The sequence below is a fragment of the Lucilia sericata genome, unplaced genomic scaffold, assembly GCF_015586225.1.
Source record: "Lucilia sericata isolate MDLA Ls3-8-SP2 unplaced genomic scaffold, ASM1558622v1 Contig000239F_arrow, whole genome shotgun sequence".
Taxonomy (NCBI): Eukaryota; Metazoa; Arthropoda; class Insecta; order Diptera; family Calliphoridae; genus Lucilia; species Lucilia sericata.
In genome coordinates, this window is record NW_023994266.1 from 321,083 (window position 1) to 339,412 (window position 18,330).

The window sequence follows — 18,330 nt, forward strand, 5'->3', positions numbered from 1 at the left end:
AAATCTTTCTACCAAATTTTTTGAGGATCGGCTTATAAATGACCCTACGCCCCATATAAGGTCCCCTTCTGAAAATTACTTTAACACTCATTACTGGTCCCAAAATGCAAGTATAGTGATGAAATTCGATATAAGTATGTTTCTTACGAACCAAAATCTCTCTACCAATTTTTTTTTAAGATCGGCCCATTTTTTTTACTGGCCCTAAAATGCAAGTATAGCGATGAAATTCGACATAAATAAGTTTCATGTGGGCCAAAATTTTTCTACCAAATTTTTGGAGGATCGGTCCATAATTGACCCTACCCCCCATATAAGGTCCCCTTTAGAAAATTACTTTAACACTCATTACTGGTCCAAAAATGCGAGTATATCGATGAAATTCGACATAAATAAGTTTCATGTGAGCCAAAATTTTAGTACCAAATTTTTTTAAGATCGGCCCATAAATGACACTATCCCCCATATAAGGTCCCCTTCTGAAAATTACTTTAACGCTCATTACTGGCTAAAAAATATGAATATAGCAATACAATTTTACACAATTAAGTTCCTCGCGAGCCAAAATCTTTTTAATAACTTTTATGTGGATAGGTCCATAATTGGCCCTACTCCTACTATTGGGTCCACTTTAGGAAATAGCTTAAAAGCTCATTACTGTCTTAAAAATACGAGTAACGCGATGAAATGCTACACACGTAAGTTTCTTACGAGCCAAAACCTCTGTACCAATTTTTTTTGGATCGGCCCATAAATGACCCTTCCCCCATATAAGGTCCCCCTCTGCAAATAACTACAATGCTCATTACTCGCTTAAAAATGCGTGCCAAACTCTCTCCACCAAATTTAGAGAGGATCGGTCCATAATTTACCCTACCGCCCATATAAGGTCCCGTTCAGAAAATTACTTAAACGATCATTACTGTCTTAAAAATATGAGTTATGAAATACGGTTATGAAATTCGCTCCGAATTTCATGCGGAATGTGTTGGTAATACACAAAAGGTTCCCTTCAGGAAAGAGTTTTGGTTAATAACTACGAGTGTTCCTTATTTAAAATACGAGTATAGCGCTGAAATTTTGCATAAACAAGTTCTATATATAATCTATGTACAAAATTGTATGAGTATCGGTTCATAATTGACGCATACGGTTTAAGAATTGAAATAAAATATTTGTTTTTTTTTTTTTAATTAATATTTTGTTAGTTCAAAAGAGCTCGGGCCATAATTGACTTAAGCCATATTCCAAATATCACGCTGATGTTTATAGGGGAGCATTCCTTTTACGGCATATGGTTTGATGGTGGGTATATGAGATTCGGCACAGCCGAATATAACACTCTTACTTGTTTCAATTCATCTTGAATATTACTAGTGTGACTCAAACTCGGACAAGTCTCACAAATAAATTTTATAGTTCTGTGTAGTGTCAGTGTGGTAAAATAAACCACAACAAGCACAACCTACTGACTATTGTGACTTAGTTACATGTTGAGGCGCCATTATAGTAAAAGATGAGAAAAAAAGTTACAGTGTACAGTGTATATGTGAGACACTGTATGTTTGTACAGCAGAAGACAACCAAATCAAAGAGGCAGGAACAAATAATACAGGGGGCTAATTACCGCAGTCGAACACGATCGAAATTTATTCGTACTTGCGAGATTTTATACTTTTGAGATTCTGTCATTCGCTATCGAGTAAAGTGTATCGAAATTTCTAATGATGTTACTCGATAACAACCTTGTGTTCGAATGCAACCGTGTGAGTTTTCAGTCGTTAGCAAATTACCAATCGAAATTATATTTTTCAAAGAATTCGTTGGAAGAAAAGAAAATGTAAGACAATTTTATTTTATTTCTTTTGAAAAAATACTAATTTTTATTAATTATTAGGTCGAATACAACAAAAATTAACTTCAGACAAAAGCAAATTCTTGCTGAGTTTATGTCAGAGCACACTGATTTGGCCAAAGGAGTTCTACCAAATACATCACAAGGAAAAGCAACAGCCAATAGACTATGGGAAAACTTAGCCCTAATGCTAAATGCTTCTGGTCCACCATTGAAGGATGCTAAAACGTGGCGAAAGGTTTATAACAACATTTAATATTGTTATATTCATTCATTTAATATTATTTATTCAATAGGTGTATGCAGATCAAAAGCAGTTGGTTAAAAAAAAGGTTTCTTTTAACAAATCCTCCAAAAAAAAAAAAACTGGTGGAGGCCCTTTTGAGGAGAAACACCTTAGCGTAGCTGAGGAGCAAATTTTGGAAGCAGCAGGAATTGAAGTATCTGTAGTAGGCTTGCAAGAGATCCGTTCATTCGGGAAAAAAAATCAAGAAGTATAACAATGTAATTCTTCTGAAGGTACGAGTACATCCCAAGGAAATGAAGCCGACGAATACATTTCGGAAGTAATGGACATCGTAGATAATGAGGAGAATGAAGAGACGCCTAAAAAAGATAGATCACTGCACTTGCCCATTACAAGAAAAGAGCCAAGAGAAACGAAGACGAGTTTATTAAAAAATAATATTAGTCCCAATGATAAATACCATGCTGAAGTTCTTAAAAGATTAGATAAAATAATAGAAATTAAAGAAAGAAAATTAAAAATGAATGCGCAATTACACGACATCAACATGGAAATAAAAAAAATGAGCTTCAAATACGGATAAAGGAATTAGAAAATATTAATCAACAATACTAACGGCCAAGCTTACAATAAAAAATTGGACCACTACCAAGTTTTTAATCTAAAATGAATTACATATTTTTATTTTATCAAACTTTTTTTTGGACCACTACCAAGTTTTTAATCTCACAATGAAATACACATTTTTATTTTAACAAACGTTTTTTTTTTATTTTATTAATAAAAATATATACTTTTAAAAACCTTTATGTATCTTTATTCTAATTGGAACACAACGAATTTTTGATATTATCTCTGATTTTTTTTCCTATTTTAGTTATTTGAGTCTCGTTTCCATTATCCATATCTAGCATTGTACTTTCAACAGGAGTTTGCTGGACATCCTCGTAATTAGGCACTTTGAAGTGAATGCATATATTATGCAGTGCAGCACAAACATTTGAAAATTTTGCCACTTTTTGAGGACTATACCTACTTCTTTTGTCATGGCATAAAATTTTCCATCTCGCTTTTAATATGCCGATGGTCCTTTCTACTACGCATCTGGCTTTAGAATGTATATCGTTAAAACGAGACTCCATTGATCCTTCTTGAGGACTTCGGTATGGGGTTAGCAACCACGGCTCAAGCGGGTAGCCAGAATCACCTTCAAGAATTAAATGTGAATAAAAGCGCTATTATATGTATATATATGTGACAAACATTGTGATAGAAAACAATTCTCACCTAAAAGCCAAAAATTTCGTAAATTGGAGCTATATTTTTGTTCTAAAAGAATTCTTTCCTCAGACTGTTTCCATACAAAAGAATCATGGGCAACACCTCCATACTTAGAATTTATTGCTAAAATTCTGTATTTGTGATCACATATCTACAAAAAAAAATATTTTTAAAAACAATGAACATTTATTAGTAAAAATATTTACTCACAATCATGGAATTAAGGCTATGGAACCCCTTTCTATTAAAAAACATATGCTCATTTGGTGGCTTTTGCAAACCAAAATGAGTTCCGTCTATACAGCCGATTACTATAAGAAACTAATTATTAAATTGTCATACAATAAAGACTTTAACACATACCTCCAGGAATTTTGTATTTTTGCAAAAAGAATTGCTTTGAATCGTCGCAGTTATCGAGATTAAACTCAATAAATTTACTACATAGCTTGCTTTCCATTTCATTCACCACTCTTTTGATTATTTTGGAAAGTGTGCTTTGGCCTACACCAATCAGAAAATCATTTCCGACGGTGTTTTGAAACCCTCCTGAAGCCAAAAGGAATAAAGTTGAGGCCAATTGTATTTTTGGAGGTACTGCTGTCGACAAGTGTGCCACAAATTCTAGCTCGTCAAGAATGTAGTTAAAAGCTTCCTTCGTAACCCTAAAGCGTTTTTTAAACCTGTAAAAAAAATAATTACTATTTATTTTATAAACAAATAGATTAAAACTTACTCACCGTTTGGCAAACTTAATGGGTCACTGGTGTTTCGAATTTCTTTCCTTATTAAACTTACGTTACACTCATCTTCCGATTCGGACGATGAAGAATAAAAAAAAAGATTTGGGTCCATTTTTCTTGTAATATAAATATATAAAACACAAAAAATTCTTTTATTAACTTATATTTGAATTCATATAAGATTTGCGCTTAGAATTTTTTGCAGAGTAAACATATGTTTTTTGTTTACTTTTGTTCTTTAATCTTTTACATATTTCCAGTGTTGAATAACTGTTTCAGATTTTTCCTTTCTAACACTTAAACAACAAATCGATTCGTTTCTTATCGAGTTACATCATCAGAAAAATTCGAACTATCGAAATTAATTTCGATGCTGAATTATTTCGATCACGACTTCCGTAATTAGCCCCCAGGTCTTATAAATGTACTTAGTAATTATTAACACCAATGGAAAAGGCAATATAAAAGATTGCAATGTTACAATTTTATAATAATCAGCAGTAACAATTCTGTTTGTATTGTTTATTTTTGTTTTGGTGGTGTTTTGTTCTTTTATTTTTATTTGTTTACTTTTCGGCCAATGCAAAATACTGGATTTTATGTAAATTCTAATTTATCACAGTTATCAATTAATAAATGAAAACTTCAATTTGTAAATGTTTATACTCAAATTAACTATATGTTTATGCAATAAAAAACCACAATAAACTTTATTTTAAATAATTTTCTATAAAATGTCTCTTTAATAACAAATTGTTGCTTTATATCGAAAGTTATATAGAGCATTATTTAAATTGATTTATTGAACTTTGGGGTTATATTGAACCCAAGTGCTTTAAAGGGTTATTTTTATGTTTTTGTTGTTATTTTAATTATCGGACCATATAATATAAATTTTTGTAATTTTAGTAAATACGACCAATAAATAAATAAATAATATTTCGATATGTTTCAATGAGAATTTCCAAATATTGCAAAATGTGACATTTGGCCTCCAAAGTTCACGACTTAGGATTTCCCGATGTATATCTAATTGCAGGGACATATTTAATATTATCTAATATATAATATTCCGTAAATATTTTGTTTAAAATGTAAAACAGTAAAGAATTAGGACATATTTTCTAAAATATTACAAAATCGAAGGTACAGCTTAACTATAAGAGGTATAGACCTAATTTTTCCACTGTTATATTCCCTAATATAATGACCATAAATCCCCCGGTGATAATTAAAAAATTTTAAAATTTGCTTAACAAAGATTAAAAAGTCTAAAAATGGAGTTTTGAAACTGCCGTGTAAAAAAATAATTAAATTTTATAAATTTTATGTAATAAAATAGTTTTATTAAAATATTTTCCAAAATAGGTTAAATTTTTTTCCACATTTCCTAATCAAGTGCTCTGATTACGTGTCAATGGCCTGGGGAATATTTAATAACTTTTACATTTTTCAACCAATTTTTGTGCTTTACATCTTTTTGAAATACTAAATCTATGTACATTATGATTCTTTAACAATAATATGAAAAATATTTACCTATTAGCAACATTTATCACATAATATCAAAATTAACGCAGTATGCTCCTAACGCGACCAGGTCACGTTTTCGAAGACGAAATCTGTTGTAAGTTTGTTTGACTTGATTTGAATAACATGAATTATGTATATAATATATATTTTGAAGTACAATATAAGCTTTGTTTTGATGTACTAAGCGTGTTTCTGTTATTTACCGATCTGGAGTTAAAGCGTCATATGTTTTTTGGCTAAAAATTTGGATTTTTTTCAAATTTTAAGCGGCACGTGTTAACGTCTTTTAATCGAGCTCAAATTTCGGCCATCTCAATATCTGGAAAGGGGAATCATTTTGTGGGGTTAAGACAAACAATACATCGACTTTTTGCGGTCACTCAAATGTACATAATATGTACTACATATACACTAAAATTGAATGTTTATAAATATTTAATTAAATCATATTGTATTATAAATTTTATACATTACGAATCATAAATACAACAAAGACATGCCATATCCTAGACTTTGATACAACATTTTAAAACGTAAGTATTTTACGATAAAAAGTAATAAATAAAAAATATTCCTTTTATTCAAACTATTAATATGATATTGTTGTTTTTATTGCTTTTTGTTGACGTTGAATATGTATGTATAACATTTAATTTATAACTTAGTGAATCAAAATCTAACAGCAGAAAATTATTAATATAGTTTGTATGTACCCAGTAAAAATTGGAGCTTACATGCAAGCAGGTTTGTAAGGGAACGAAGCTAATTTCTCCCTTACAAACCTGCTTCGATAAGGCATGATTTTTATATAGCGAATTCCCACTTGGAAGCATTCCCACTAGTAAGCTTAAATATTATTTAAATACTTCACTTACAATCTGCTTCTCTGTAAGGGATAGTAGTAAGCTTTTAATTTTTTTCAGCTTACATTATAAAATTACTCCTATCATTGGTATTCCCTTATTTCCTGCTTCTCAGTAAGGCTTAATAGTAAGCGAATACAGATGCAGTTACTTCCCTTTTTAGCTTCCTAAAGTCTAAAAATTTTTTACTAGGTACATAGTTGCATTAATACATTTTTATTAGAGGTGGTCACCAGGGCGCACTGAATACAAGTCAAGAGCAACATTTCCAAAATATATTGTGGCTATCAAATTGTCAAACAAGCATTTAGCAGTTATAGTTCGAAAGAATGAAATAATCAGCTGGGGCATTAACTTCACCTTGTTAAGTTAGTTAAGTAACAAATACAAAATTTAGAAAAACAACAATTTGTCTCTTGTTATAAATATGTATCGCTATAACTATAGGTTTTTAATTTCAGGATTTTTATAAAATGCATTTGCGAGATTGTAAAATTTAGGATTTGTGTGTTTTGTCCACAAAACTTTATTTTTTTTTTTATAAAAAACAACTACTTTATTTGTGGAAAACCAAAATGTGAAAGTCATACATAAAAGTAAATTATATAGAGACACTAGTTATACCCAGTGTGCTTTGCTACCCTAAAAGGAATATGTATAAATAAATACCAGATTTATTATATGTTACATATGAAAGATGTCAAGCAAATTATTGCAAGTTCGCCAGTTTCTATCTATCGCCAATTTCTATCTATCTATAAAAAATTTGAATAATATAAGAGTTTCCAAGATGCACGAAATTTTGTATTTAATTCATATATGTTGTGCCAAGCCACCCATTGAAAGTCCGCCCGTTATGCTCTAAATGTTCACATGAATTTCAAAGTTCTCCATGTAAAATTTGAAGATTCTAGCTCTAATAGTTTCTCAGACATACGATTTTTTCTATTTGATTCATGTGGGGGCTTCAAGACCCCCCAGATGAAAGTCCGCTTTTTTTTCTTCAGATGAATATTTAAGTTCTTCGTGCATAATTTGAAGAATTTAGTTCCATTAGTTTTCCAGATAAACGAATTTTTGTCTTTAATTAATATAGGAGGTGCCGCTCCCCTCATGGGTAGTCCGCCAATTTATTACCAAAAATGTTTAGATGGAAGTTAAAGATTTTCGTGCAAAATTTGAAGATTCTAACTGTAATAGTTTCCAAGATAAACGTATTTTTGTATTTAATTTATATGGGAGGTGCCACGCCCCCTAATGATAGTCCGCCTACTTTTTGTCCTAAATAATTATATTGACACTAAAGTTCCTCCGACAAAATTTGAGGACTCTAACGTTCAAACATACAAACAAACACACATTCATTTTTATATATATAGATAAGAATATACAATTTTTTGTAATTACTTCACGTGAGAGGCACCAAAATTGGGGACTCTAGCTGTTATAGTTTTCTAGATATACATATTTTAATAATTAGATTTTAGTGTTTACTTCATATGGGAGTTGCCACGCCCGCTTTTGCTGAACTCCCTATTTTTGTCCAAAATATTTGTATTTAAACAAAAGTTAGTTGTACAAAATTTGGGGACTCTATACGTGGGACCTCGCTCATTTGAAATTTCAACATAAAAAGCAGTTATAACTCCTTCCAGACATACAGAAAGATATTGTGAAAATTTCAAGAAAATCAGTTTAGCCTTTAAACTGATTAAACAAAAAACCCACTTAACGATTTTGAAAATTCTAACTACAATAGTTTTCCAGATTAACAATATGTTACATATGAGAGATGCCAAGCAAATTATTGCAAGATCGCCAATTTCTATCTATCTATGAAAAATTTGTATTTAATTCATACAGATATATTTACTAACGTTACACATTTCGCATACATTTACCAAAGGTCCTTGGCACTAGTATCATTGCACTTTCCCTAATAACCCAAGAAAATGGTCATAATTTTCAACCCATGTTTAATTTTTGAAGGATAATTGTAATTATATTCCGATTTTCTAGTAAAAATATATACTTAAGATTCCCCAACTGTGCCTTGAACAAGTTCTAATGCGGTCAAATGGCATATCCTTTACAGAAATTCGTAAAAAATTTAAAGTATCCACGAAAGGACATTAAAAATATATTGCTTGTCATCAAATATCAATATTTCAAGAAAATATATTGTTTTTTTTAGTACGTTAAAACCCCATTCCTCTGATAAAAATCAATTTTTGAGGCAGATTTCATAAAAAAGTAAGCAAGTTGTTAATTATTTATATCGTATGTAGAGTGGGACAAAAAGTACTGAGAACTGCCCACTGTTACATATACGTAACACCTTTATTATCCCCTTTATAAGTGTCCGCAAGGACATGGTACATGTTTATAAACAATTAGGTAATAAACATTAATTACTTCTTTATAAGTTTACGTCAGAAACTTTTTTAAAAACTAACTACATAGAAGTTATTAACATTCTAGGAATTCATTCCTCGAAAAATATGACTTTTTGCAGGTTTACGAAGTAGGCACTTTACAAAATAACCCAAAAATACAATTCTATAGGCAAAAATTACTCAAATTCGATTTATAATCGTTAAGAACATGTTAAGTTAACCTATCCATCAGAAAAAAGTAACTTTGCATTTTCCATTTCTGTGCATTTCGAGTCCGAATTCGAATTAATTTGCGTTACGTATATGTAACTGTGGGCATTAATGGGTTAATATGGGAGGTGCCGCTCCCCTCATGGGTAGTCCGCCAATTTATTACCCAAAATGTTTACATGGATGGTAAAGTTCTTCGTGCTAAATTTTAAGAATTTAGTTCTATTAGTTTCCCAGATAAACGAATTTTTGTATTTAATTTATATGGGAGGTACCACGCCACCACGCCACGCTAGTCCGCCTACTTTTTGTCCTAAATGATCATATTGACACTAAAGTGGCTCCGACAAAATTTGAGGACTCTAACTGTTATATTAAATACGAATTTCAAATATACAGATTTTATATTTTCTTAATGTGGGCGTGGATCATTTTTATATATATAGATTAGTATACACAAATATATTTGAAACAAGCCCTTCATCTTGTTTCACTAAATTAAAATCTTATTTTATATTAAAAACAAAAAAGTTATGAATATGCAAAGGTAGGCAACTGAAACGAATAACGGTAACGCTATTATTTTTTTATTATTTAAATTAAAATGGTATCGGTATACCCGTATTAAAGTAATGTATTGGTGTTTATTGCGGCTGTTCAATGTTACAATCAACATTACATATTTTATACTACTTTTGAATTATATATTGAATTGAATTTAACTACTCATTGTTATAATTTATTTATATTATAATATTAAATATATAATATTTGATATTTTGAATTATTATACTTTGTTTCCAACTCTGGAATTATTGTGAATCTTTTACCTTCCACAACTAATGAATTTTGTACTATGTAGTTTTAAAAATAATGTAGTTTTGAACAACGAGCTTTTGGGTCGAGAGCGATTTTTAGTGTTAAACGAATCACTTCTAATCAACCTTTAATAAAATGCAAGATTTGAATTATAAAATTTTAAAATAAATCACTTTGTATACCCTTCCCCGTTCCTTAGAACACTCCCTATATTTTCCATCAACCAACTCCTGGTTTTCTAAAGTTTAACCTAAATTCATTGTGTGTCTCTTACATTTTCCAATAACTAACCTGTATCACTGTATCACTATACTTTACGAAAAAAAATCATAACTACTTTTTTCGTAATATATACGAAAATTTCGCGTATAACTTTAGTATCAATATAATTATTTAAGACAAAAAGTGGGCGGAATAGCATTAGGGGGCGTGGCACCTCCCATATAAATTAAATACAAAAATTCGTTTATCTTGGAAACTATTACTATTTAAAATCCATGTAAACATTTTGGGAAATAAATTGGCAGACTACCTATGAGGGGAGCAGCACCTCCCATATTAATACAATACAAAAATTAGTTTATCTGGGAAACTAATTGAACTAAATTCTTCAAATTTTGCACTTAGAACTTAAATATTCATCTGAACATTTTGGAGAAAAGAGCGGACTTTCGTCATGGGGGGGGGGCTTGGAGAGCCCATATAAATTAAATAGAAAAATTCGTATATCTGAGAAACTATTAGAGCTAGAATCTTCAAATTTTAATTGAAGAACTTTTACATTCATGTGAACATTCAGAGAATAATGGGCGGACTTTCAATGGAGAGCTTGGCACCTCACATATGAATTAAATACAAAATTTCGTTTATCAGGGAAACTAATGGTACAAGATTCTTCAAATTTAGCATGAAGAACTTTATTAGACATATGAACATTTTGAAGAAAAAAAGGGCGGACTTTCATCTGGGGGTTGTGAGTTCCCATATGAATTAAATAGAAAAATTCGTATATCTGAGAAACTATTAGAGCTAGAATCTTCAAATTTTACATGAAGATCTTTGACATTCATGAGAACAATTAGATAATAACGGGCGGACTTTCAATGGGGTCTTGGTACCCCCTATATGAATTAAATACAAAATTTGATATATCTGGGAAAATATTAGATTTTTTTTTAAATTTGTCATCGATTACATTAAAATCTTAATTAACGTTCGGAAAAATTGTATCTCTGGAAAACATTACAATTAGAATCTTCAAAATTATTAAGAAGATTTTGTATTTATATTGCTTTTAGGGTAGCAAAGCACACTGGGTATAGCTAGTACATTATAAAAAAATAGCTTTAGTTTTTGAACAATAAAAACAATTGTTTTTTAAACATCAAAACGTTAATACCAATTTTATATTTTTTCGCATCGGATCTTTAGTGTTTTTTTTTTAATAAATCGGTCGGACATATTTTGTTAAAATGATTGCAAAACATTTTGGTGCCCGAGCAGGGACTGATTTTAAATAAAAAAATAAAAAACATTTAAAAAGCCGAAAACTAAAATTGTAGTTTTTTTTGTAGTAATCGTACTGTACGGACGTGTTTCTATAAGCGGTATCTTTGTCGGTTGATTTCGAAGTGAAATATAGTGAATATTTTAGCGAGCGATAGTTGTGTGATAAGCTGGGACTCCATAGATTGTGAATCTGTTGAAATTTTTGAAATCGGTTGAGTGATTCCGTCGATGCGCGCGGATTAAAATCCGATATCGGTATAGTGCATAGTGTGGTGTATTTTATATACAACGTGTGTGTGTTTATTTTTTGTTTGTACAAAAAGTAAACAAAGTTTTGAGACTCCTTTTGTCAGCGGAGTCTCAAGGTGAATCTCCGGCTCGAAGGTCAAACTCCGGCCAGAGACCGACGGTAAGGTGTGTGACTCGGCTAAACCGGAAGTCGGTAAGACAGTGGAATCCGGTTTGTAACTCAGTCCGGAAGTCGGTAAGGCAGTACGGCGAGGCAGCTCGGGAGGTAAGATAGTGCACTTCAGGTTCCCTTTCAGGCCTGTAGTTGTCAATAAGGCAGTGTAAGGTTCTTGTAATTGCTAAGATATAGCAGTCTGGGTACTGCATTACCTACTTATCTGACGGTTGGTGTACCCACTAAATTAGGGGGCTTCACCTACTAGTGTCTTACTATTATATACCTTTTCCCTTGTTGACGATTGATATTGCGTGATATTTGATTCTGCTCTTGATTAATTGTATTTTGGTTTTTGGGTGAACATGGCTCCTGCTCCTGCGAGCAAGAAGAAAGGCAAAGGAAAGGCGGATACGTCGGATATGTGGGCTGAAGATGCGACTGCATCAAAGCCGGTACCGAAGGGTGATGCGTCGGACACGACGGCCTTTGAGTTTGAGCCGCCGGTTGCTTCGAGAATGCTACGCCATACGGACAGCGAGATGTCTAGTACGGAAACTGAGGAAGTTGCCAACAACTCCGGTAAGGGGTCGGGCAAGAGATTTAAGCTCGGGTCCCCGATGGCTAAGCGAGCTGCTGCTGGTGTTGCTGGGAACCTGTCAAATTTGAGTGGTGTCGTTGCTGCTGCTAGTAGGGCTGAAAGAGTTTCTTCGGCTTCACCTAGTGTTAGGATTTTGAACCAGACGGTGGTTGGTGCCAAAGAGGTTACTCAGGCAATGATGGAGGCTGTGTTGGTGGATGGTGTGGATCCTATTCTGGGTCGGAAGATCTTGAAAAATGCGGCTAAGTTCGAGGCGCTGGTCTTTAATTTGATGGCCGAGAATGAAAAGCTGAAGGGAAAGCAGGAGGTTTTGGAGGCGGGTCAGTCAACCTTCAAGGTTCCTGCTGTTCCTGCAGTGGCGTCTTGTAAGCTGTGTGCGTATGCGGATGATCTCCTCATCATGGTGGAAGGACAGTCTCGTGCTGTTATAGAAACCATTGATGGGGAGGTTATGCGTCACGTTAATGCGTGGGGTAGTAGTGTTGGTGTGGAGGTGGCTATGGACAAGACGGTGATGATGCTACTGAAGGGCAGCTTATCATCGGCTCGTCCCCCATGCATACGTTCTGGCAATGTGACCCTCAAGTATGAGACTGAGGTCAAGTACTTGGGGATTACTATGAGTGAGAGGATGAACTTTTTGGTTCATCGGGTCAGAGATAAGCTTTCCGTCGTTGTGGGACAGATCAGACGCATCCATAGGAGTGACTGGGGTCTCAGCATGCGTGCCGTTCGTATTATATACGAGGGGTTATTTGTTGCTTGTGCAACGTATGGCTCGTCGGTATGGTACGAGACGGTTATGTCAGTTGTAGGCAGAAACAAGGTCTTATCGAGTCAGAGAGTTGCTTTGCTTGGCTGATTGCCTGTTTGCCGAACGGTTTCAACCGATGCTCTTCAGGACTTGTTGGGTGTAGCACCCCTTGACTTGGAAGTAATACGTCGTGGTATTGCTTTTAAGATCAATATGACGTGGTTGGAGGACCTAGGGATATCAAGGCTCTGCTTTGGGAGTGTCTGATCTCTAGGTAGGCCTAGGCCTAGTTTGCACATAGGTATATGACCGTTGGATAGTTGTTTTCGTCGTATGTTGTGAGCTGCTTTCCTTCCCCAGCTTCGTTTATTTGCTGCAATATTTTGGATTTTCTCTCCCTGTCCGACTTTTTGTTGTTTTTGTTTTGTTTGTTTTTAGGACGTCAGCCACGTTGCCTCGCTGTTTCATCGTTGTCGTCGTTGTTATTTCTTCGTTTTTCGTCGTTGCTTTCTTCGTTGCGTTTTTCGGCTATCTTGGGTATCCGTTAGGGTGCTCTGTTTAGTGTTTTATGCGTGCTGTCCTGCCGGTGTTGAGAATATGACACAAAGTGTCGCTCGTGAGGGCGGCTTTTCAATGTTTGTGCGTCTTGTGTGCTTTCGCTGTATGTTTTGTGTTGCTGCTAGACACCAGTCAGGTCCTATTTAGAGGCCAACTGGTAGTAGTTTATTTTAAACTACCGGAGACTTAAGTTTATTTTAAACGACCGGAGACTTAAAATCTGGTACCACCTGAAACTGGTTTTCAGCCTGGATGATGGTGCGGCCATTTATGGAGTATCGTGGTGGCTGTGGTTTAGACCCAAATCGCGGGAAGAGTGTAAGTTTATTCCACACAACGATTATTTTTTCTTACCAATTTATTATATTATTCGCCCTGAAAAGTGAAACATTAAAAAAAAACAAATTATAAATTTTCACACATTCATTGTCAAAAATATTGCACATATTTGCACTAATTAGAATTACAATAAATTCGTTGATCTCGATCGGTTCTCTTAGTCACTGTTTTTCTCTTAATTTTTTACTCTGCTCTCTTCGCTTTAATTTATTTAATTTTCCTGGAAAATAAAATTTAATACTAATTAGTAACTAATACTTACCATTTTCAACCCAGCGAACATTTTTATGTAAACTGAATAAAGTGAAAAAAGTATGTGAAAATTAAATCTATATATATATAAAAATGAAAGTGTGTTTGCATGTATGTATGTTTATTTGTTTGTACTTTATAGACTGCTAAACGGCTGGACCGATTTTACTGAAATTTTCACACTTTCTTCCTGTATATCTGGAAGGAACTATAGGCTACTTTTTATGTTGAAATTTCAAGTGGGCGAGGTGCCACGCCCATATTAAGAAAATATTATATTAGTATATCTGAGATAATATAACAGCTAGAGTCTTCAAATTTTGTCGGAGCAACTTTAGTATCAATATAATTATTTAAGACAAAAGTTGGCGGATTAGCATTAGGGGGCGTGGCACCTCCCATATAAATTAAATACAAAATTTCGTATATCTAGGATACTATTATAGTTAGAATATTAAAAATTTGCACGAGTAACTTTAACATCCATGTAAACATTTTGGGAAATAAATTGGCGGACTACCCATGAGGGGTGCAGCACCTCCCATATTAATCTATATATATAAAAATGAAAGTGTGTTTGTATGTATGTATGTTTGTTTGTTTGGACTTTATAGACTGCTAGACCGCTGGACCGATTTTCCTGAAATTTTCACAGTTTCTTCCTGTATGTCTGGAAGGAACTATAGGCTACTTTTTATGTTGAAATTTCAAGTGGGTGACGTTCCACGCCCATATTAAGAAAATATTATATTAGTATATCTGAGATAATATAACAGCTAGAGTCTTCAAATTTTGTCGGAAGCAACTTTAGTATCAATATAATTATTTAAGACAAAAAGTGGGCGGAATAGCATTAGGGGGCGTGGCACCTCCCATATAAATTAAATACAAAAATTCGTTTATCTTGGAAACTATTACAGTTAGAATATTAAAAATTTGCACGAGTAACTTTAAAATCCATGTAAACACTTTGGAAAAAAATTGGCGGACTACGCATGAGGGGAGCAGCACCTCCCATATTAATACAATACAAAAATTAGTTTATCTGAGAAACTAATTGAACTAAATTCTTCAAATTTTGCATTAAGAACTTAAATATTCATCTGAACATTTTGGAGAAAAGAGCGGACTTTCGTCATGGGGGGGGGGGGCTTGGAGTCCCCATATAAATTAAATAGAAAAATTCGTATATCTGAGAAACTATTAGAGCTAGAATCTTCAAATTTTAATTGAAGAACTTTTACATTCATGTGAACATTCAGAGAATAATGGGCGGACTTTCAATGGGGAGCTTGGCACCTCACATATGAATTAAATATAAAATTTCGCTTATCAGGGAAACTAATAGTACAAGATTCTTCAAATTTAGCAAGAAGAACTTTATTAGACATATGAACATTTGAAGAAAAAAAGGGCGGACTTTCATCTGGGGGTTGTGAGTTCCCATATGAATTAAATAGAAAAATTCGTATATCTGAGAAACTATTAGAGCTACTATTAGAGCTAGAATCTTCAAATTCTACATGAAGATCTTTGACATTCATGAGAACAAATAGATAATAACGGGCGGACTTTCAATGGGGTCTTGGCACCCCCTATATGAATTAAATACAAAATTTGATATATCTGGGAAAATATTATATTTTCTTTAAATTTGTCATCGATTACATTAAAATCTTAATTAACGTTCGGAAAAATTGTATCTCTGGAAAACATTACAGTTAGAATCTTCAAAATTATTAAGAAGATTTTTTATTTATATCGCTTTTAGGGCAGCTGGGTATAGCTAGTAATATATAAATAGATAAATATTTATCGTTTTTAATTATAAATTTTTAATATTTATAATAATTTATAAAAAAGCTTGAGGATTGATCACAAATTGGTTTAATTAAATAAAGATAAGATTGAGAAATTGTTTTAGTAAAAAATAATTCACAATTGAGAACAAATCGATTTAGAGGTTGTTGTGAATTTTTAATTTGTGGAATTCTTGATAATATTGAAAGAATTCTGTTGCTTGTGTTTGCAAATTGAATTTGTTTGAACATTTAAGCTAACAAACGATTATTATAATCAAAAGTTTAATACTTAATTGAATTCTAAAGAAATTATAACGTGCAGAAAAAATTATTTTTTTGATAAATCTATATAAATTTTCTGAAATTATAGTAAATAATTTGGATTATAATTAGAAGTCGTTTATTCGTTTAAGATCTTGAAAATTGTCAATTTTAATAATCAAATAGACAATAAAATTTCTTGAGATCCTTCCATAGCTTTTTGTAAAACAATATCAAATTTCTCAAATTATAACAAATTACTTCGATAATAACTGGAAGTCGTTTAATCGTTTTGAGATCTCGAAAATTGTTAATTTGCTTCATCAAATAGACAATTATATTTTCTTGAGATCCTTCCATACATATATTTGTAAAACTAATTTGCGAATAAAGTTAAATCGCGTTCGGCGATCTATAAAGGAAAAAACGATTTCTTTTAATTCACTTGATTTTGAATGTGACTCGATGTATTAAATTCATTTATTGAACAGGCAATGACTTATCAGTCAGAAATCGATATTTTAGATCCTGAGAACGACGAAAGATCTGATGTTGAAGACTTGTGTGTGTCTGCTAAATGTCTACTTCTTGGATATTTGACACCGAGTCGAAGACAAAGCAGCCATGATACTACTATTGGTTATCCAATACACCACAGCAGTCTTCCTAAAATGAAATTACCAAAATTTAGCTGCAAGAACTCAGAGTACAAAAATTTCATTAGTTTGTTTGAGAGTTTAGTTGATCATGACATGTCGCTTACTGAAATAGAAAAGTTCAATCATTTGATTTCATGTCTCTCTGATGAAGCTCTATCCTTATAAATTTTGGTAAAGGGATTTACGTCTACATTAAAGTTATTTATGTAGAATATCGCCGTAATATTAGTGTTTATAAGTGAATTTGAACCTCAAAAGCCATGTTCAGGAGTGCGATTGTATAGGGGCTATGCAAAATAATGGTAGACAATGAGTTTTTAGTTTCAGAGATATGTGTATTCGAAAGTCCAGCCCTATAGGGAAAAACAGGAAAAAAATTCAAACTAAACGGGCAGAAACGGCTTATTATGTGTTCCTTTGGTACATTTTTTGTACTTTTATGAAATTTGAGAAATAAATATTTTTTATTAATATTTTTCCGTAATCGGTCAAAAAATTTGTTTTTCAAAAATATTTTTGCATAACATCATTAAAGAGGGAAAGGTTCATCTCTGACGTGATTTTCTTAATAAATGTTCTACAACATCGATTTCTGAAATGATACAAAATATATTAAACAAAATACATAAATTTTAATAATTCAGTGGAGAAAGAGGGTATGGGTAGTATTTTTGGTACTGTGTTGGTACCTTTTATAAATATTGTTCAAATTTAATGAAATTTCTTTTATAGCTTTATAAGATATTGTAATGAGTTTCTTCATAAGGAGATCTTCAGCAGTTTTTGAAACATGAAGAAGTTAGGGAAAATTAGCAGATTTTTTAGTTTACTCTGACGGGAGAATACTTAAGTATAATGTTATGAAACCACTTAAAACCCCAGGGTACAAAAATCTAGTTTACAATAATATTTTTTAAATGAACTAACATATTTATGTAATTTTAAAAAAATCATTTTGCATTATACTAAAATTTTTCGTACAATTTCGTATATATTACGAAAGAATTTCGTGGTGCGAAACCACGAAGCATTTCGTACAATGTACGAACAAAAATTTAATAGAAAACATTTAAGAGTATTAAATTCGCTAAATCTTATAGTATCGTCAGCAAATTATCGTAAATGGGTATAATAAAGGGTCCCACAATAGATCTATCCTACACTAAGAATAATCCATGCTCAACTTTACGAAAAAAATTTCGTAACTTCTATTTTCGTAATATTTACAAAAATTTCGTGTATAAT

General features: G+C 32.4%; 2 protein-coding genes and 1 long non-coding RNA gene across 5 annotated transcripts in view; 2 read left to right on the plus strand and 1 right to left on the minus strand.

The window, feature by feature from the left end:
• LOC119602535 overlaps nucleotides 1-18,330 on the plus strand; it is a 482,654-nt gene that overhangs the window by 316,260 nt on the left and 148,064 nt on the right. The window lies entirely within an intron of this gene.
• On the plus strand, nucleotides 1,314-2,826 carry LOC119602539. The gene is made up of 2 exons (XM_037954119.1): nucleotides 1,314-2,093; nucleotides 2,152-2,826. The coding sequence occupies exons 1-2, from the start codon at nucleotides 1,950-1,952 to the stop codon at nucleotides 2,353-2,355; spliced, it is 348 nt and encodes a 115-aa protein (XP_037810047.1). The 5' UTR covers nucleotides 1,314-1,949; the 3' UTR covers nucleotides 2,356-2,826.
• On the minus strand, nucleotides 3,171-3,921 carry LOC119602540. The gene is made up of 3 exons (XR_005231350.1): nucleotides 3,747-3,921; nucleotides 3,390-3,694; nucleotides 3,171-3,309 (listed from the first exon to the last, which is right to left on the minus strand). It is a non-coding gene; the product is annotated as an uncharacterized LOC119602540 (long non-coding RNA).